This window comes from Panthera leo, chromosome C1 (assembly GCF_018350215.1).
Source record: "Panthera leo isolate Ple1 chromosome C1, P.leo_Ple1_pat1.1, whole genome shotgun sequence".
Lineage (NCBI taxonomy): Eukaryota > Metazoa > Chordata > Mammalia > Carnivora > Felidae > Panthera > Panthera leo.
This window is the reverse complement of record NC_056686.1, coordinates 208,836,908-208,858,945: the sequence shown is the minus strand read 5'-3', so window position 1 is coordinate 208,858,945 and position 22,038 is coordinate 208,836,908. Positions and strand designations below refer to the sequence as shown.

At 42.1% G+C, this 22,038-nt stretch overlaps 2 protein-coding genes across 2 annotated transcripts in view; one reads left to right on the top strand and one right to left on the bottom strand.

The window, feature by feature from the left end:
- Positions 1 to 22,038, top strand: part of COL4A4 (collagen type IV alpha 4 chain) — a 129,850-nt gene that overhangs the window by 82,310 nt on the left and 25,502 nt on the right. Inside the window, 9 exon segments of the mRNA XM_042950333.1 lie at positions 420 to 590; positions 1,190 to 1,333; positions 4,272 to 4,379; positions 5,511 to 5,692; positions 6,562 to 6,625; positions 10,790 to 10,864; positions 14,438 to 14,545; positions 15,149 to 15,256; positions 21,358 to 21,429. Of these exon segments, the coding sequence (XP_042806267.1) occupies positions 420 to 590; positions 1,190 to 1,333; positions 4,272 to 4,379; positions 5,511 to 5,692; positions 6,562 to 6,625; positions 10,790 to 10,864; positions 14,438 to 14,545; positions 15,149 to 15,256; positions 21,358 to 21,429 (1,032 nt within the window).
- Positions 12,859 to 22,038, bottom strand: part of RHBDD1 (rhomboid domain containing 1) — a 175,546-nt gene continuing 166,366 nt past the window's right edge. Inside the window, exons 7-8 of the mRNA XM_042950347.1 lie at positions 14,691 to 14,738; positions 12,859 to 13,063 (exon numbers count right to left, since the gene is read on the bottom strand). Coding sequence (XP_042806281.1) covers positions 12,945 to 13,063; positions 14,691 to 14,738 — 167 coding nt within the window. The 3' untranslated portion in view covers positions 12,859 to 12,944. The remainder of the gene's footprint in view (positions 13,064 to 14,690; positions 14,739 to 22,038) is intronic.

Below are 22,038 nucleotides of genomic sequence, written 5' to 3'. Positions count from 1 at the left end.
CCTAGATGACATTGCTGTGACTTCTATAATCCTCTCTGGTGAACACGACCAAAGTTCACTCGGTCATAGCTTCAGGAAACACCTGGAAAGTTTTCTTCTATTCGTTTCAAGAGTAAATGCTAATAATAATAATTTCGTTCTTCATCCTAATCCATTTTCCGTTTTTCAAATGCCCTTCATAGTACTCGTTTCTCTCTACTGGAAGGTAGTTTTTCAAGTCACCTGCCTTTCTTTTTCTAGCAGCCAGAGAAATAAGTTCTTAGGCTGATGGAGGCTTGCCATTGTGATTTGAGCTGATAACCAGTGTTTCATAGGCACAGAGACACAATTTAAGTTATCATGAATTCTTTTCTTTCCTGCCCTGTGTGTGAAGCCAGTCTTCAGTCTTCATACGTTATTGTCATTGTGGTTTGTCTCAGGTGCCCCAGGTTGGAAAGGACAGCGAGGGGATGTGGGGCCTCCTGGTCCGGCTGGAATGAAGGGTCTCCCTGGAGTCCCAGGACGGCCAGGGGTAGATGGACCCCCAGGACCCCCAGGGCTCCCAGGCCCCATAGGCGATGATGGACTGCCTGGTCTTCCAGGCCCAAAGGGTGGGTAGTGCTTTTCCGTTATTTCTCCCTTTTTATAAACCTCAAGTCCACTGCTAAGTAAAGACGATTACACATGATCATACTATTGGATTTACTGTTACATCAGCCTGACTCTGTCCTTCCCTTGGTGACCTCTCCCTTCTTCTTATCCTGTATATTGTTATTTCCAGTGGCAGAACGTTTGGGGATAGGTACATGGGAGAAGGTGGGTGGGGGTGTTAGGTCCACAGAACCCGTAAACACTTCTGCTTGACAGATGGGGTAGAGCCGATAAGGTGTAGGGTCAGAGCCAATGTACTTCTGTTTTGGATGAGCCCCCACCCTCCAGCCCCGTGTCCCTGGCTCCTGGTCCCCTTAAAGCATTGTGGGATCAGGGGTCAGAACACATAAAGGCTTCACTTCAGCTCTGTGGGGCGGAGAGCTGAGTAGGCGAGCACGGCCATCACACGCCGTGAGGCTGACGGCAGTGGTTCACTTTCAAGACAAGCTGAGGTACGTGGGCGGGCACACCTCCACGCTGACAGCAAGCCCCACGTGTCTAGGAAGCAAAGTAGCTTTTAAAATGGCTTTTCTAAAAATTCATGTTCTCATTTCATCAGGATCCCAGGGGCTGCCTGGCTTCCCAGGTTTTCCAGGGGAGAGAGGAAAGCCTGGCCTGGAGGGGCACCCTGGCCGTAAAGGAGAACCAGGAGAGAGGGGTCGGCCTGGCTTCCTCGGAGACAAGGGGGTGAAAGGCGCCAAAGGTAAATGCGGTTAACAGCACGATGATGATGCAACATGTCTTGTGTCTGGTGTTTGATCAGAATGGGTAAATACGGTCTTTGAAAAATAAATGGGACTTGGGATGCCTGGGTGGCCCAGTTGGTTAAGTGTCTGACTCTTGATTTCAGTTCATGAGTTCGAGCCTTGAGTCGGGCTCTACACTGACCACAAGGAACCTGCTTGGCTTTCTGTCTCTCCCTCTCTCTCGCCACCCCACCCCCCACCACGCGTGTGCTCTCTCTCTCGTTTTCTCTCTCAAAATAAGTAAACATTTAAAACAATTTTAAAAAAAGGAAAAAGAAATGGGGCTATCCTGAAGCTTGGATTCCTCTTCCTTTTAGATTGCAGGTGTTTGTTTTAGAATTTGAAACCACTTCATTTTCCTTACCTCTCTATCATGTCACATATAGCGGATAAATGAATTGCTCTATTAATAGGAAAAAAAGAATAACAGATGCTTTGATTTATAGCTATTGAGTTTGAGAGAACCTTCTCACCTATTGGGAAGGGAGTACAGGTAGGGCCCCTGGCCCCCAACCCGTTTCAATTTCTTTCTTCCTTCCTTCCTTCCTTCCTTCCTTCCTTCCTTCCTTCCTTCTTTTCTTTTCTTTTCTTTTCTTTTCTTTCTTTCTTCTTTCTTTTTCTTGCTTTTTCTTCCTTCCTTCCTTTTCTTTCTTTCTTTTTCTTTCTTTCTCTTCTTTCTTTCTTTCTTTCTTTCTTTCTTTCTTCTTTCTTTCTTTCTTTCTTTCTTTCTTCTTTCTTTTTCTTGCTTTCTCTTCCTTCCTTCCTTTTTTCTTTCTTTCTTTCTTTTCTTTCTTTTTCTTTCTTTCTCTTTCTTTTTCTTTCTCTTTCTTTCTTTCTTTCTTTCTTTTCTCTTTCTTTTTTCTTTCTCTTTCTTTCTTTCCCTTTTTTTTTTTAAATTTTTTATGTTTATTCATTTTTGAAAGACAGAGAGAGAGACAGAGACAAGCAGGGGTGGGGCGGAGAGAGAGGGGGACACAGAATCTGGAGCAGGCTCCAGCACAGAGCCTGACGCGGGGCTCAAACTCATGAACCACAAGATCATGACCTGAGCCGAAGTCAGATGCTCAACCGACTGAGCCACCCAGGCACCCCTCTTTCTTTCTTTCTTTCGAAAGAAAACATAATTTTTTTTAATAAAGAGCCAGTTAGTAAAGATTTTAGGCGTTGCAGGCTGTATGGTCTCTGTTGAAACCATTCAGGTCAGCTTTGGCAGCATGAAAGCAGCCAGAGATAGCAGTGAAACACGCTAACATAGCTATGTTCCAATCAAATTTTGTTCATGGACACTGAATTTGAACTTCATTTAATTGTCACATGTCATAAAATATTATTCTCATTTTGAGTTTTCCCCCTAACAGTTTAGAAGCATAAAAATCATTCATAGCTCACAGATTATACATAAACAGGCTGCAAGTGAGATTTGGCTCTCCAGTTGTAATTTGCAGACCTCTGAACTGTCAGAAGTCCATTTTCATCTGAGCCGTGAGTTATGCCTCCCCCAAGCTTCATTTAAAGAAGGAGTTGTCATTGCTATTAAAAAATAAAAATTGCAAGACCACTGGTTTAAATGTTCTGTGTCCGTCCCTGTTACATATTTACTTTTACCAATTAGCCATGAGGCTGCAGTGAGTGAAGGTAACGTTTCATTTCCAGGGTTGAGAATGAATGCCTGACAATTTTGAGGAACAAGTTTTTTGTCCTTAAAGCTTTTGGGGTAAACAGCCTCCTATAAAATTCAAATAGCTTTTACTTCTTTTTTTTTTTTAAGTTTATTTATTTATTTTGAGAGAGACAGACAGAGAGAGAGAGAACAAGAAGGGGAGGGGCAGAGAGAAGAAGAGGGAGAGAGAACATTTCAAGGAGGCTCTGCACTATCAGTACGGAGCCTGACGAGGGGCTCGATCCCATAAACGCTGAGATCATGACCTGAGCCAAAATCAAGACTCAGACACTTAACCGACTGAACCACCCAGATGCCACCTTCTAATTACTTTTACTTCTTAGTTGATTGATTCTACTATTATGTTTTTGTTTTACTAGCCTGTAAATTTATTACGTAGAATCAAGGAATCACAGTTACTCTTTGCTAGCGTAGACTTAGTGATGTTTGCTATGCTACTATGGTCTCCAAAATAAAAAACAAAAATTAAGAAAGTAATATTACACTGTGTTTTAACTAACCGGAATTTAAATAAATAAGTAAATTTTTTAAATGCCCTGATTTGTGTTTGCTCCCATGGTGTAAATATTCCCACCATGGCTGTTTTTTTTTTTTTTTTAAAGCTGCCAACGGTTTAACAACTGGCTTACAAAATTCTTGTATTGTTAATAATTGGCTTTCACCTTGCTGGTATGAGCCCACTTGAACACACTTCTCCAACTGGACAGTGTTTACAAAAATCAGATGGAAACATCATACATTTTTCCTACCTTTCAGAATTCTCTGTGTGGAGCAGCAAGTTGAAATAAGTGCTCTTTTAGTGTAAGGAAAATAATAGAGTGTGGCCAGGAAGGAGAGGACGGGGAACTGAAAAATATGCAATGGGCAATTCACATTTAACAGGATAAACAGACATAGTTTAGATCCGGGACTTTTCAAGCCTGTCTTTTGACACTTAAACCTCCGAGACCCATTTGGTTGTATTTAGCACACATTCACTGATCACTCCCTGTACACCAGACCCTGTTGCCGGACAAGTTGGGAGAGAAATGTAAAAGGCACGGCCCTTCCTTTAGAAAAATAAGTTGATGGTATGGACATCGTGCAAGCTGTAAACATAAGTGCGGTTTAGTAACTGAAATGTGGATTTGCAAACTGGACGTAAAATGCTGTAACAGAAGAATCACATGTGTGGTCCTTCTGTTTGTCTTCTCTTGCATCATTAATATCTCAAGGAGCAAGGGGACCCCCAGGAGATGAAGGAGAGATGGCTGTAATTTCCCTAAAGGGGAAACCCGGGGAACCTGGACCTCCTGGAGATAGTGGATTCCCAGGAGCAGAAGGTAAGCACTTAGATTTTTTTAAGACCGAATCAAATGAGTAGACTTCTTTTTGGATCGTTCAAACAAGCATGCGTATCAGACAGCTTTCCTAATAACGCTGAGATTAGGAAGGGTCATCTTTTTAAGATATAACTAGATATAACTTTTTAAGTTTAGATATAACTTTTTAAGATATAACTATACCCAGATTAACCTCGTGCTGTATTTTTCTTTTGCTTTTCCATGCCAGGACTTCAAATTCATAGGTATGTATAGGTTTGAACATTCCAAACTGAGACCAATCCTAAGATTATACCTATAGTACCAGTTCCAGGCTTAAAGTACCCCTGTTTTTGGTGACTGGTATTAAAATGAGTAATTTTTTTTAAAGTTTATTTATTTATATAGTAGGGGAGAGGCAGAGAGAGAGGGAGAGAGCAAATCCCAAGCAGGCTCCGTGCTGTCAGTGCGGAGCCTGATGTGGGGCTCAAACTCACCAACCATGAGATCGTGACCCAAGTCGAATTCAAGGGTTGGATGCTTAACCACCTGAGCCACTGGGCGCCCCGAATAATTTTAATTATTAAAATTGATTGTCTAGGTCATTTTGACCGTTCTTCTCAGTCTTCAGTGTACAGATGAACCCCGGGGGCTCTTGTGAAAACACAGATCCTCAGTCAGCGGATCTGGGGCAGCCCAACTCTGCCTTTCTAACAATCACCCCGATGACTGTGCTACTGCCCCTCAGAAACACTGTGTGGCAAGGATTTTGACCACCACATTTGTGTTCTCTTTCCCAAGTTCAGATTTAGCCGAGCACGAGGCCCGGCTCTTGTCCTGGCTCTCTCCTGAACTAGTTGTTAGGGGGCGAATGTCTTTTAACTGGTCTGAGGTTCTTCCTCATTTGTAAAATGAGGGTGTGAAAGCGAACGACGCTGCACGCCCATTCCTACCTTGGGTGTCCCCAGCTCTCTTCGCGGATGCTTCTTCCACTGAAGCCAAAAACCATCACGATGTGGCTGAGGGCGGGAATTCGGATTTCCAAAACCCTTGGCTTCATCTCCTAAATGTAGGACCCACACCCTCAAGCCTAACTATTGCCCAGCCCGGGATTTCCTCAAAGAGGTTTGTTAACACTTCCAACCCCATCAGGTGATAAAGGCAATCCGGGGATGCAGGGGAGGAGAGGAGAGCCGGGAAGATACGGACCACCTGGATTTCACAGAGGGGAGCCTGGTAGAACCGGGCACCCGGGGCTCCCTGGAGCCCCAGGCCCTCCAGGCTCACCCGGGCTGAGAGGCATTATTGGTTTTCCAGGATTTCCAGGTGACCAGGTAAGTGGCTGCTGTTGGGGAGGAAAGAAATAATAAAACCCTTTTGCTCTCGGCAGGGGGGGGGGGGATGCCGTTAAGGAGTCATAATTTGCCAGTATATATCGTTGTTTTACCGGGTTTTAGAATAGAAGGGATATGCCAAAGGAAGGATGGAGCCTTCTGGCAGGCTATGAGGTAATTATAGTTTTTGGCCAGTGTTCATGCCTGTTTCTCATAACAGATGACCCGGTCACTTACTCCACGTACTGTACCCCCAGCCTAGTTTAAACAGCTCTACCGAAATTTATCTCATGACTAATGGTTTATCAGAGTCAAGAATCATCTGAAATATAACCCAAATTCTGGTGTCTAAGCCTTCCTATCGAGTTGCAGATATCACAGATTTTTCTGTAAATACATTTGGTCTTCATAACCATGAGTGAAATACTCCCTTGGGAAGCCAGGAGGCACCTAACATGTAGGAGCCTACATCATAACTTCCAGAAGATGTATATAATTTACTACCCATCATTTGGAATCAAACAGATTTTTTTTAAGTTTTTGGTAAAAAAAAAAAAAAGTCTTCTAACAATGTTTTATTTGGTATCAGTTTGCTCATTCAAAACTTAAAATTCAAGTCATGTGATGCAATTACTGTTATGCAGTCAGGAATAGAGAATTGGACGCTACCCGTTGGTACCTCTAATTCTGGGCTTTTAGCAACTTTTAAAAGCTAGGCACGTGGAGTAGCATTGCCTGTAATGCATTTCCAATTTTCTTTACCACTGCAAATATATGGACATTGGTTATGGAAGATTATAACGGGATCATGTTGTGAATGTGCCATTTGTATATGAAACCAAACAAGGTCTTTTGTTTTAAACTCTCAGGGTGAACCAGGCTCTCCAGGGTCCCCTGGAATTTCAGGAAGCGATGGACTGAGAGGCCCTAAAGGTATGCTTCGGAAACACAGCAGCCGTCCACCAGGCTTATGGTCCTGGGTGTTCGTAACACCATGGGCACGCACATTTGGCACAAATGAAAAGTTAAATCCATCAAACAAACTGCAACATCCAAGGGCTTCTTCTGATTATTTTTTTTAATTTTTATTTAAATTCCAGCTCTTTTTTGCCCTTTTGCTCATTTGTTTTGTTTCTTAAATTCCACATGTGCGTGAAATCATATGGTATTTGTCTTTCTCTGACTTATTTCGCTTAGCATAATGTTCTCGAGCTCCATCCATATTGTTGCAGATGGCAATATTTCATTCTTTCTGATGGCTGAGTAATATAATATACCATTTCATAAATATAAATATAAGTATATGTATATACACAACACACACACCCCACATCTTCTTTATCCATACATCAAATGATGAATGCTTGGACTGTTTCCATAATTTGGTTATTGTGGATAATGCTGCTATAAATATTGGGGTGCATGTATCCTTTCGAATTGGTATTTTTGTATTCTTTGGGTAAATACCTAGTAGTATGATTACTGAGTCATAGGGTAGTTCGATTTTTAACTTTTCGAGGAACCTCCATACTGTTTTCCACAGTGGCTGCAACAGTTTGCCTTCCCAGCAACAGTGCAAGAGACTTCCCCTTTCTCTGCATACTCTCCAACACCTGTTGTTTCTTGTGTTGTTAATTGTAGCCATTCTGACAGGAGTGAGGTGATAGCTCATTGAAGTTTTGAATTTCATTTCCCTGGTGATAAGTGATGTGGAGCATCTTTTCATGTATCTGTTGGCCCTCTGGAGGTCTTCTTTGGAACAAGGTCTATTCATGTCTTCTGCCCATTTTTTAATTGGATTTTTCATTTTGGGGAGTTTGGGGTTATATAAGTTCTTTATAAATTTTAGACACTAACCCAGCGCTTCTTTTTAGACTGCTAGATAGTCAAGCACTCGAAACACAAATCATCCGCATTTGTCATTCGGATCCAGGGGTACCAGAGAGAGAACAGTATGCCTGTAGAGCACACAGGTCTTTCTTCTCAGTGGGGGGTCCTTCAGTGGTCTTTGTAGTGATTGCAGCTTCGTAAATGACAGCTCAGGTGCATGAAGACCAGATCCACGTTGGTGGGCAGGGTCCACCTTGGCTTCTAAGCCTTCTGTACCATAAGACCCAATATCTCTTCTAAGGACTCCATAGATACGACTTTTAGGGTACTGAGACAGGAGTCACAGTGCACAGAGAAGGCCAAGGCCATGACTTCCTACCAGGTGTTAATATTTCACTTAAGAATTTCTGGGCGACATATAACTCAAAGTTGGGTCATGTTTACCATAAGCCAGGGGTCAGCAAGTGTGTTTTTTCAAGAGGTCAGACCACAGATATTTTCAGCAACATGTTCCCTGTTAAAACTACTCAGCTGTGCATGAGAACACCTATAGCATGCAAACAGCCAGACAATATGCAAACAAGAGGTGTGGCTGTGTTCCAGTAAAAATGTATTTACAACAAGCCACAGGTTAGATTTGGCCCCATAGGCCTTGGTTTAACTTGTACCATAACCATGTTGTCTCATAACACAACTGACATTCTACCTTAATCAGATTTCCAGGGAAACAGAAACAAAGTTACCTGTGGTTAAAAATGTTCTTAGAGAGGGGTGCCTGGGTGGCTCAATCGGTTAAGTGTTCAGTTTCAGCTCAGGTCATGATCTCATGGTTCTTGAGTTCAAGCCCTGCAAGTGCTGACAGCTCAGAGCCTGGGGCCTGCTTCAGATTCTGTGTTTCCATCTCTCTCTGCCCCTCCCCTGCTTGTTCTCTCTCTCTTTCTCTCCAAAATAAGTAAACATAAAAAAAAAATTCTCTTAATGTTCTTAGAGAAAGAAAGGTTTCATTAACCCTTTATTCAGACACACAAGCAAACAAAAATCAGGGTATCTTAAATTGCGATGTTTGCATAAAATCTTTAACATTGTAACTATCCTTGTGTACCATTGGGTTAATATTTTTCTTTGAATCTTAATTATGATTTACCTTCTTAACCTTGACCTTAACTTCACTATCTGTGAATTCACACGTTTGATAAGCAGTTATATGTTACTTTATCACAGATTAAAATGAATAACTTTAAAATATAGAAGAGTAGGCGCACCTGGCTGGCTCAGTCGGAAGAGCATGTGACTCTTGATCTCAGGGTTGTGAGTTCAAGCCCCACGTTGGGTGTTGAGAGATTACTGAAAAATATAATCTTTAAAAAAAGTAAAATAAAATATTAAAGCATAACGAACCACTAAAAAACCTCCCTTACCACCCATGAGACATGTTGTGCATGTTGAGAGACTCCGTAAATAATAGGATAATTGCCATAGGAAAAAAAGAAGTGTGCACACTTATTTATCCAGAAGGAACAACCTAGATATCTTCTTCAGAAATAGTTACAAGTAGAGAAGTTTTCATATTTGAGTTGACACTTTATAGCTTCATGGTTTAAAACTCACTCTTCTGCTTACCTATGCATTTATTATAGTCCCCTCACCTCTCTCAAAATACAAACCTACTTGTTATTTTCTTCATACTTGCTTTTGGCCATCTTTGCAAGGAACCGAAATGCATGCATGGTACCTGGAGTCAAAGGTCTCTCATGAAGCCCATATAAGGGTAATGAATGAAACCCATACTTTAGGCAACCCATGGTTTCTCTTTTGAGACTTTTGCGCTTTTCTTTATGGGCTGTTTCTTTTTCTATCTTTCTTTTTTTATAAATGTTTATTTATTTTTGAGACAGCGTGAGTAGAGGAGAGGCAGAGAGAAAGAGAGAAAGAATCTCAAGCAGGCTCTGCACTGTCAGCACAGAGCCTGATGAGGGGCTCAGTCTCACGAACCATGAGATCATGACCTGAGCTGAAATCAAGAGTCAGACGCTTACCCGACTGAGTCACCCATGCACCCCTCGGCTGGTTCTTACGTATCTGCCAAGTGGTTTCATCATTCTCTATTCAAGATAGTTGGACCTTTCTGGATATGTTTGGATTGCAAACACTCACTCTGTACATCAAAGCATCATGATAACTACATCATGATAATCCTTTTGGTTGCTGCCTCAGTAACCAAGGACCTCAAATTCTCAGTTTGTACTCCGGCTTCTCAAGAAAAGACTGACTGACCTGGGATAGACCAGATTCCTACCCCTCAAGCGATCAGCCACAATTAGAAGTAAGGTCAGGTGGAAGAGAAATTTCCACAAGATGTGGTTGGTACCCCTTAGAAAGGGGTGTGAGTGGGAACTATAAATCAGACCTAATTAACTCTCTTATTCTCTCTTATAACTGCATCTATTGTCTTGCCCTTCCCGATCCCAACTGTTTTGAGTCCCCATTTGTAACCAGCTCCCAGCTGTAAGTCCTGTATTGGGAAGAATTCAGCAATGATGTGGGAGTACCAGTTCCGTGGTACAGTGGGAGCCATTGCCTAGAGTGGCCTTTGAATGTGTGTCTCTTGTGAAGTTATCAATAAAATGTGCCTTTGTAATTTTTTTTAAGTTTACTTTTAGAGAGACAGAGAAAGGTAGAACATGAGTGGGGGAGGGGCAGGGGAGAGGAAGAGAGAGAATCCTGAGCTAGCTCCATGCTGTCAGCGCAGAACCTGATGTGGGTCTCAAACCCACGAGCCATGAGATCATGACCTGAGCCGAAACCAAGAGTCAGGTGCTTAACCAGCCGAGACTCCCAGGCACCCCTGTAATTTTGTTTTTACAAGGACGTTGAGTTGAGCTTCCTTATGAGCTTGACATGTGATTGCATCAGTAAAAACAAGGGCAGTTTCTGCTTTTTGTTTCTAAAGCACAATATAAAAATATAGTCACTCAACTATTTTAGGGAATTTAAAAATTCAAACATTAATATCTATAGTTTCTTATGATTGTTATGAACTATAAAAATGTGTGTGTGTGTGTGTGTGTGCACGCGTGTGTGTGTAAATCACATCTTGCAACTGCGTTTCCAATTGTTCTTACATAGGAAAAACCCCTATTTTTCCAAAAATTCCTCTGGAACATTTGAAGATAAACTCTAAAGATAAATATGACCATTATTAAGTCACTTGTATGAAACAAAATTAAATTCTCGTAAGTAATATTATGTGCATTTTATCACTTACAGGAAACAAAGGGGACCCTGCTAGTCAGTTTGGCCCACCTGGTCCCGAGGGAGAACCAGGTAGCCCTGGATGTCCAGGTATAGCTACATATTTTTTCTTATTAAAACAAAAAAAAATAAATTTGGTTTGAGAAATTGGACAATTACTTTATACTCCTACCCAGCAATGATTATATCAGTATTTTCTTCCCCCTTTGCCCGTTAAGATACATCTCAGAAGGATTATGTCTCAACACTGCCACCACATCATTGGCCTAGAAGGACATCAGATTATACACCAGGGATTCTCAGTCTTTTTCCACCATGGCCCCCATGACCTATGAGGTTGACATAACAATCCACTCCCCTTGGCATGCCCAGATTTTGACATTTTGGTCAAAAATGATTATTGCAGGCAATTAAAAGCCAGACCATGTCCCAGTCTCTAGAATTATAAATGATACATTAGCAATAACCACTCCCACTGACCACAGCTTCAGGTTGTCATTGCAGCCCTTTCTTTCTTACTCAGAAAATCATATGTGAATGCCAGTGGGGAGTGCCATTGTTGAGATCTCATCGAATACGTCATTTACCAAATATGTCATTTACTAAAAACCAAACCAAAAAAAAAAAAAAATTAAACTTCATCACCAACAATGAATCTAAATTGTTCAAAATAGTATTTTGACAATTGACATGTAGTCCCTCAGAATGGATTGGGATGTACCTGTGAGTTCTTGCCCTCCACTCGAGGCTTAGGCTTGCTTCAGTACCTGACCCACCGTTGATGAAACATACATGCCTTTTAACTTAGTGATTTTACTTGTAGGAATTTATCTGAATTCGATTATCAGACAAGTGTACAAAGATGTATGCACAGGAGCATGCATTGCATGGAAGGAGCAAATGTCATCCACAAACGATTGGTTAAAGAAGTGTGCAGAATCCCATTCAGCCAATAATGGGCAGGTTAGAAATAGGTTTGTTTTTAGATGGGTCCCTTGTAAATTAAAATATCTCATATTACTAGTTTTGTGTTTTATCTTAAAATTCTCTTTGACAATAGTCATGTTTCATTACCTACACCAGAAGGAATATGTGAGCAGAAGTATTATCAGAATTTTGTTCTGTTTTGTTTTTATACCACAAGATTGCTAAAAATGGAGTTCTAACAGAAAAACAAGCTATTATAATGGCAAGAACTTTCCACTGTCTTTCATATCCGTCTTTTACCTCTGACCTGGTCAAATAGATTTAGATGACATAATAGTTTAACCAAAATGTACAGCTTAAATGTACATTTGAGGGGAGCTTAACATCAGGGAGGTTCCTAATAAATACCAGAGGGAGAAGCCTTAAGAAGGAAAGCCAGTGGTTCAAAGTCAGCCTCCATCATTACTGTCCATGTGATCTTGAATAAGTTGCTCATCATTTGTGAGCTCAGTTTCTTACTTATAAACTGGCATAATTATAGGATTGTTTTGAGGATCAAATAAGATTCCTTGAAAGCAGTCTGTTAACTGAAAATTCCACATTTACTGGTAAACCATGAAGATAGTAAGATTTTATAAGCTGAAACTAGTCTCCAACTGGAGGCCTTTAATATTACCTAATGTTTTAAGTTAAAAATTATCAATCTGAGTTATTTTACACTGAGGCTAGCTTTTTTGAACATTTTTTAAAATTTATTTCTTTTGAGAGAGAGAGAGAGAATGAGAGCATGAGCAAGGGAGGTGCAGAGAGAGGGAGAAAGAGGATCCCGAGCAGGCTCCATGCTGCCGGTGCAGAGCCCGATGTGGGGCTCAAACTCAGCAAACCGTGAGATTGTGACCTGAGCCGTCAAGAGCCGGACGCTTAACTGACTGAGCTGCCCAGGCACCCCAGGCTGACCTTTTAAGGAAAGTTTTCCTTACTGTAATTTCCCTGGTGTGCTGTGGTGTTCACCATTTAAATTGTTCTTTTTCTCATACACCGTAACTTTAGCCTAAAATTTCTAAATTACATCATATGTTTATTCACTGGCACAGAGTTTACCTAAATACACAATTTCCACTGACGGGAGAAAAGCTGCATGGGTTGAATTTGATCGAGTCCAGTGAGAAGGCATAGAGCTCACATCTGTCTCAGGGGATTTTACCTGAGCGTACTGGGTTCAGTTTCACCTCCCCCTTTCCATTCAGAGAGAAAACACAGCATAAATTAACTCAGAAGTCCTGTTCTTAATACAGGTGTGACTGGAGAGGCAACCCTTAATTTTTTTCGTTTGGAGAGGAGAATAATACCGCCTTCCCTTTCCTGCAAGAATGTTTTCAGGGTAAACAAAATAGCACACAGTGAGGCCCATAGATCTTAAATTTGATCAGGGAACAGGTATCGATTAACACAGGCTTGTTTCATGTATGTTGTAATAAATAAGGGCTATGCCCCACCATGGGTTTGTAAACACAGAACTCTACACCTATTTGCTGATTCAACTGGCTGATTTCAGCACAGACTATCGGCTTATCCTAGACGTCTAACTTGTATTAAAGTGACACAATATACATAAACACGTGCGGAAATAGTCATCTTCTCTAGTAATCAAATAAATATAATTAAAGTAAATGTGAGATATTATTTCCTTTGACTGAATTAGCAGGAAAAGGAGCCAACAAACCATCAGGTCCTCAGGGAGCACACGAGATCTCGGGGGGTTATACGGGGTGGTGTGAGAGGTGCAGCCCTTAACTGTTAAATAAACCATTTAACAGCCTCTGTCAAGAACAGAATGGTCTCTTCTAAAAGACCAAAAAGGCAACGCGAAATGTTCTCTTCAGCAAGTCTCTGTCCCGAGAAAGAGACTCTAGTAGATTTTTTTCTTTAACTTAAGGGAAGGAGCCACCAGAAGCAATGTGTGGTTCTAGAATGGGACCCAGTGATGACACATGAGCTGTAAAGGACAATTAAGGGCACACTTGGGGCAATTCAAGTATGGAAGGAGTACTAGAACGGTTGTTCTGAAGTTTCTTGGCTGTGATGATGTTATTTTGGCCATGTAGGAGAATGGTGTTTCTTTTTTTCAGGCATGCCTCTTGAAGTATTTAGGAATGGAATTCCTTGATGTCTGTCATTTACTTTGAAATAGTTCAGCATTTTAATGCATTTTTAAAACCCCAAAATATCATATAATGTTATCTAGAAATGTTCTACTCCTAGGAATTTTTCCTAAGGAGATGATTTGATACGACAAAAATCGATTAAAAATGTATAAAGATCACTATGCATAACAGCAAAGAGAAATACCTTGAGTGGCCAATAGTAAGAGAAAATTAGATTAATTAAGGTTAACTCCCTGAGCTATCAGCTAGTCATTTAAAAACAGTAATTAGAAAAATAATGGCAAACTTGGCCATTGCTTATAATACGATGCTAATTTAAAACATCAAAATATAACATCGTGGGCCTTATTTGCACATTGTTACACATATGAAAAATTGTATTAAGGTGGGAGGATTCGAAGTGTTTTGTTTTCATTTTTTCCTTAATGTTATCTTTTCAATAGAGAGATTATGAATATAAACAAGTAATAATAGAAAAGGATGGCAGGGGCTGTGGTTGGAGATAATTATAGATTCACCACCTCAAAGACCAGTGTCCAATTATTCAGGTGTTTGATCTTTCTTTCTGTAGGACATCTTGGAGCACCTGGAGAGCGGGGCTTCCCGGGTGTTCAAGGGCCCAGAGGACCACCTGGAAGGCCAGGACTACCTGGCTCCTCCGGACCACCAGGCTGCCCAGGTACCTTGAAAGGAGCCTGGAAACTTCCGGGCACTCATCTATCTTCTGGTGTAACGGAAGAGGCCAGCTTTCACTTAGACCTAGTTTCAGATGTGACTCTGCCATTTCCCAGACCTGTGACTTTGGACAGATGACTGAAACTTACCCATTCCTGTCTTGTAAGTTTGAGCTAGTCCAGTCTCGTTGGGTTGGTCTGGAAGTAAACGAAGACAATACCTGTTAAGAGCCTGGCAAGGATCCAGGTACAAAGTGATGGGCTGACAGATAAAAGCCCCTTTCCATCCTTCCTTAATCTACCTGCCATTCAGATGCTGGTTTTCTTTTCTCCTTTAGACTTAAGGCAAATGTCACACATTCAGAATATAATGAAAGTTTGAAATTGCAGTTGGCAACTTTAATCACTCCAAAGTGTATTTGCTCCATCTGAGGCTAAGTATATTTTTTTCTCTCTAGAGTTAGGAGGTCTAGGACAAAAAAATTTAAAAAAATTAAAAAAAAAAAAGACAATGTTCCCATGTGTTAAGAATACAGATGACCTACCTTCCCCATTAAGGTAACTCATATATCAACTGGCTATCTGCAGAACCTCCTTCTTATCCTCAGGTGATCCAGGAGTACCTGGGCTGAAGGGACATCCAGGAGACATGGGGGATCCTGGGCCAAGAGGCATGATGGGGGACCCGGGGACACCAGGTCTTCCTGGAATAAAAGGTAAAAAGGAAGCCCCCCCCATGAGGGCAAATTGCGGTGCTTTTCCTGCCCTGAGTGACACTGATCTTGCTCATGGCTCCCTCCCCTTTCCCACAGATGCCTGTTAGCACCTTCTTCTCCCTCCCTCACAGCTTCAGGCCATGCATCTAGTCTCTTGACCTGCCTCCTACCAAAATGGTGGTGCTGCCATTTTTTTTAGGGCATTCCCCCCAGTGTTTCCTGTAGAGTTCAGGCCTCTTCATTTGTTCTTCCCTTAGATAGTGAGGCGTCTGTTACATTCTAGATTGTGCGTTAGACGCTAGGCACACAATTTTGAGGAAAATAGACACGGTTACTGACTTCATGGAGCTCACAGTGGATGTAGCAAGGGAGACATATTAAAAACATATATGTAAATAAATATATATTTACCAATTGTGTTAAGTGGAAGGAAAAGACTAAAATGCCATGAAGAAAGTTACTCGTATTCGTGAACTTTGTTAGATAAAGAAACATTTTTTCCTGGTTGCATTTTTGGTCTTGATGGGTAATAGTGCACCGGCTATAAGTGTGGTTACAGTAATACCATATATCATATCACCTGCCATATTTATTTGTTATTAACAAATCTTCATGCCCCTCCATCCCTCCATGGTACTACTTAGTCTTCTTTCATCCATTTCTTCCATTTTAGGGAAAAAAAGCTTTTCATGGCCACTTTGTGTATACTTCTAGCACAGCACCTATATTGTATATTGTTGAGAAGTCTTTCTTACGAAGTAGAAGGTGATTTTATATCCTTGGCATCCAGTGGATACCCAGTAAGTCTTTTGGAGGGCTACTGTAAATATTTTTTTTAATTTTTTGATGTTTATTTTTGAGAGGGAGACAGAGTGTGAGCGGGGGAGGGGCAGAGAGAGAGGGAGACACAGAATCCGAGGCAGGCTGCAGGCTCCAGGCTCCGAGCTGTCAGCACAGAGCGCGACGCGGGGCTGGAACTCACGGACCGCGAGATCATGACCTGAGCCGAAGTCGGACGCTCAACCGACGGAGCCACCCAGGCGCCCCTATATTTTTTAAATTTGTGAGTAAATTAAGAAACAGAGGCATGGACGAATCGAGAATGAACAACTGAGCTAGTAGTGATGAAGATGAGGGTCTTCACTTGAATAAGCAGATGAAGGCTCAAGCCCTGGTTGGTGGATTCCTGTAATCAAGCTCCCCTCCCCTTTCCTCTCAGTTTCCTTCTGCTAGGTGAGCCATCCATGTACTAAACTCCGGTCAAATGAAAATTACTTCCTCTCAGAAGAGTTGGAAACCCCTCCTTTGGGTTCTTAGTTGCCTTGTTGTTTTGAAAATCCAAATGAAAACTTTCCACACTTTCATCTCTTCCCTCATCGAGTAGTTTTCAGATAATTCCTGTTTTCCAGCAAGTACTAGTGTGGTATGTGTTACTTGGAACAACTCTGCAGAGAAGGGAACCCTTTATTTTGGAGAGTTGGTACACTTAGGTATTTCCATGCGGCCAAATATTTGGCTTCCGCTTCCCATCACTGAACAAGATGTCTTTGCATCGTTCTTCTCCCTCTTCACTGGCACTGAATGTGAAGTGCGGTGATTTGTGATAAATTTAGGGTCTCAGGCAAAATGAGCACTTCTTTCAAAGTTTCTCTTTATTTTGAGAAAGGGAGAAAGAGCGTGCGTGGGAGGGGCAGAGAGAGAAGGAGAGAGAGGATCCCGAGCACGCTCCACACTGTCAATGCAGAGCCCAACGCAGGGCTTGAGCTCACAAACTGTGAGCTCATGGCCTGAGCCAAAGTCAAGAGTTGGATGCTTAACTGACTGAGCCACCCAGGCACCCCCACCAAGTGATCATTTTTTATGTTAAAAGTTTATGTAGTGATTGTGGCCATTTGCTGCCACTGGAAATCCCTGTTACCCTGGTGGGGTGTTCTTGGACACTGTTTTGAGTGTTGGAAGATGAAATCGGTTCAAAAAAATTTTTTTTCCATTTATTTCCATTATTAACCATTCCTACTGCATTTCCCTTTCTTCTCACCCTCCTAGTTTAATAAAAATAGCAAGGATTTTCAAACCTCTTGGTTTGAAAACAATATACACTCAGTTTGACTGAAGTGACCAGGCTCATGTCACTATTGTGGGTTTGTCTGTCTCTCGATTTAGTTTGTGTTTATCACATCATTTCACTATGGTATGTTATTAAAATACCAGTAGCTAATGACGTTGACTGGGGAACAGAATTACTCGAAAATTCAGTTTCCCCTGACATCATAGTTCCGTGGTATGAAATCATGAGTTTGTTGGGAGAAGGGGAGAAAATGAACATGTCAGCCCGAGTACCCATCGGAACGATACAGACGGATGTTGCAATGGTGCTTCCTGACCATGCAGTGACACTGTTTCGCTGCAAACAGCCCAACAAACGACCGGGCTTTAAAACAACAAAACAAAACCGTGCGCTACATTCCTAAAAATTAAAACGGCCACAACATAAATCCATTGTTGCCGTTTATCCTGCTGATATAAAAATGAACCGCGCTCCAGCAGAAACACTTTGATCTGAGAAACTAAATATTTGAAGTATGTTCTAAATAAGTCAAGGGGACTGATTATCTTGTTTGAACAAACCAGCTGTTGAACTCAAAGTTGTTTGCCCTGCTGGAACTGGCCACATGGATTCCCAGTCCTGCTTGAGTTCAGTCAGATTCAAACTTGAACTTAAACATCTGCTAAAAATGGCTGGATACCATTTGCCCTCTTTTGAAAGGAAGACACTCAGCTCCTCGTTGGGCATTCTGAGATCGCCACAACGAAAACCTAAAGACAGCTGTTTGCACCATGACAAGTGTAAAGAGGTATCGTGGGTTGTTTTGGCTGGTGGCAAGCACGCTGTCACGTCAGAGAAAAGGCACCTCGAAATGTCTTGTATCCAGAAAGAAATGCCACACATCTCACAGCCGAGAAAATCATGGAAATGTTCTCCTGCTTCTACACCGAAGGGAGCGTCCCTTCCGGCCCTGCCCCCACACAGCACTTATCACTCTCGATGTAATTGCCTATTTGTTCTATCGGGTCAGGGATTGTTTCTCTCTTGCTCTGCGTTGTCTTGTCAGCAGCTGTCACTAAGTACATTTGGGGACTGAAGCTCCAGGGGTTAGGAGACCATGTCTTTATGTTCTGGTGCTTGTCCTTAGTAAGCACTCCCGTATTTTCTGGATTAAAAATAAATTCAGAATCTGTTTTGATAAGCTTTCAGCTTCGTTCGGCCATTAACCTGTAGTTATGTAGGTCTCTTTCCCATCAGCTTTCACCTTTGGGTGACCAGCTGTCCCGGTTTGCCTGGGACCGAGGGGTGCCTCGGGAAAATCCCTCACAAACAGGGATGAGGCAGTCATCCCATTAGAAGTATAAACCTGTATAAAGGCCACTGGGGATAGAGTAGCATTTTCAGGCTTTAGAACAAAAGAAAACCCCAGTGGAAAACCAGTCTCAGAGTGGGCTGGCTAACCCGGATGGAGGCTGTGATTCCCATGAGGGCTGGAGCAGAAGGTTCGATTCTCTGAGTGGGGGTAGAGTGCCCCGGCCCGTGAGTGCAGGGAGATGCAGCCTTAAATGATGGTTGGTAAGCCAGAGGATGGCCAGAGAGGTGAATAAAAAAATCCTCATTACCAAGGAATGTGCTTTGTTAGCCTAATTGCCTCTCATCTGCGCTGTATATATTTTATGCATGAACAACTTTCTGATTTAGAGATGGGATTGATAAAAAGCTTTCAGTAAAAAGGAAAAATTGTCCTTAAAATCCTACCCAGATGTAGCTGCATTCAATTTAGAAAGATAACATTGGGTCAGATAAGGGTCGGCCAGTTCAACAATGGTGAGGGGCTGGGCCTGTGACAGCCCGGGATCTGGACGCGTTGATGGGACAATGCAGAGTTGGCAGAAGCTGAGACATTCCACCCCAGCGAAGTCCCCCAAGCCATCAATCTTGGTGGCTTAAGCTGGAGATCAAAACACATTGAAATAGCAAAGTGTTCTCAAAAAATCTATTATCATTTCAGATAGATGGCAATAAATATCCAGATCTGGCAGATGAAGGTCTGTGTGTTCTTTTGGTGCAAACTTGAAACGTTGGCTCATTAATAGGAAAAAGGATTGAAAAATAAACTCAGCCAGAGCTGTTAAAAGTGGTTAGGAAATAAGAGCTTTAGGAAAAATAAGGGTGCGTTCGCCCCCCCCCCTTTTTTTTTTGGTGTGAGAGAATACGGCTCATTTGCACTGATCTGAAGTTTAGAGTTTAAAAATAGACTAAGTGTCCATTTCAAGTACAGATAATAAATCGAATGGAACCAGCTAAGTGTTCCATCTTTAAATAAGAAGCCCACAGAGGACTTGCATATTAATGAAGAGATAATAATTAGCACATAAATTATTTATACACAAATGGATGCCTGTAACTTCACCAACTCTTATTCCTCCCATAAATCTATCAAAGAACGTGTAACATGCAAAGAGAAGTTGGACTCCCTCCTTCCTGCAGCTTTCTTTCCACCCATTCGCTGGCCCTCCCTATTGCACATTTTCTCATTCACTCATTCATTCATGCATCCACTCACTCATTCAACAAACACCTGCTGAACACCAACTGCATGTCAGGAGACGTGCCAGGTGGGGGCTTGGGAAACTAAGAAGACCCGATCTTGTACTTAGTTTACCCAAAGTAACCCACTCACCCAAAGACACGCTTGTTGCACAGCGTGGGGCAGGCACCGGCACATGGGCATCGAGAGAGCTCTGTGTAGGTGTCGTGGGGTAGGCGAGGGGCACCTTCTGTGTGCTAGGGTGTTACTATTGTAAATGAGAGGGATGTGGCCCTAAACAAGGAATGGCTGGCTGGCTCTCAGCCTTGGATGAAGATCCACCAATGAATTTGGAAGGTCACAAGGTTTGGACAGGGGCTGAGGAGAAGATTCTTTCCTCCAAATCAGTCAGTAAGACAAGACATGTATGAATCATGTGGTGGAGGGCTCAGCTCCCGGGAAACATTCTGTACATATCAGTTGTCTGCCTTTTTCCCCTTCCTCTCTCCCTCCTTCCCTCCGTCCATCCCTTGTTTTCTTTCTCTACTCCGTCCCTATAAATCTGTATACTTGTACTGTATAAGTACAAATATACTATATATTATCATATAAATGTATTATATGTATTTTAAATAGTTGTATATTTGTAAATACATATTTTAAATAGTGATATATTTGCAAATCTTTAGATTTATAGGTGTTCAGTGTTCAATGACAACTTAAGTAAAGTCAGGTTGGTAGATGTCTCCTTAGAGGACTATACTGATGCCTGGCAGAAGGTTCTAGAGATGCAGACATCGATGAGATCATACCTAATTACGGAGACTGGAGTTTTCATTGATCGTTATGAAATAAATTTAGTTTCAGTAAAGAGGCATCAGAGTGGTTCTTTTTGAAAGAAGTAGCTGCAAAGAAATAGCATCAACAAACTTGACCTGTAGGCCTCTTCTTTCTGACTAGTACGGTGCTTAAAGAAAAGTTAAATGTGTCATGTATTCCCCAGTATGCCACAGGCCCCACCTGTCCTTACTGTCTTACTATCTTTACCTGACTACACCCCAAAGAAATTAGTATCCACACACTGTGATGGAGTGGACAGATCCTGAGCCTGGGAGGAAGGAAGTCTCGGTTTGCTCCATTCCAATCTCTTTTTTCTAGGATGAGTTCATTGTCATAGAATCTAAGGTTCCTTGCTGCACTAACAGTCAGTAATTCTAGACTATTTCTGGATAGAGAGAGACATCCATGATATGGTCAGAGACCAAGAGCAGTGTGTTAAAACCAAAGAAATGCATTAAGCTGCCTTGCAGAAAGTATCCATCAGATGAATGTGTTAATAACCACTGGCACGGACTTAGCCTTGATAATGACATCTAGACGGTAGGATCTCATGGCTCCCTCCTGGAGAAGCTGTCGGGCTGCCGTCAGTGAATCATCTCCCCTGGTTGGTGCCTGTGCTGGGTGACCGGTGGACTTCAACATCCGGTCTTCCCCAGTGGATCACAGGCCCGTGATGTGTTTCAGGTCCCTCCGGGTCGCCCGGTCTGAACGGCTTGCATGGTTTAAAGGGTCAGAAAGGAGCCAAAGGCGCTTCAGGTAAGAGAAAACCCTTTGTGAGCGATTAAACTGCAGTCAGGAGACCGTGAGATACCGCTGGCGTGCCTTTACTGCACACAACTTGGGGCAAGAAACTAAGAAACTGGCTTAGCTTAGAGGCACACTCTTGAACTATTTCTCGTACTGAAGATGGACTTACGTAAGAAAGACCTTTGAGAAAACCGAATTTAAGAAGGAGTGGCTGGTTAACAGTGACTTCTGTTGATGTTACTTGGGGCTTTCTCCCTGCTAAAAATACTCTGAGTAATTGCTTTAGGTGGGGCCAAATTTCAAAATGTGACAAATAACAAAGAAATGGTTGGGAGGTCTTGTTGTGGTCTTGTTTTAAGTGTTGCGATGCCAGGTACGACCCCGTGGGCCTAATTACTAGTTCTAGCACCCCTCCACAGGCTGCTGCTAAAACAAATTACCTGAGCAAATTGCTGGTATTTTTGTTATCACGAATAGGCTCATCATTAACAGCCGCATTTGAGATTTGTTCTGGCGTTTGAATATAGGGCCCGTTTGCTGCTTCAGTGTCTCAGGAAACAGCTCGTAATCAGACAAGGCAGCTGGAATCAGACACGGAGTTCTGAGGGTCTGCGGTGG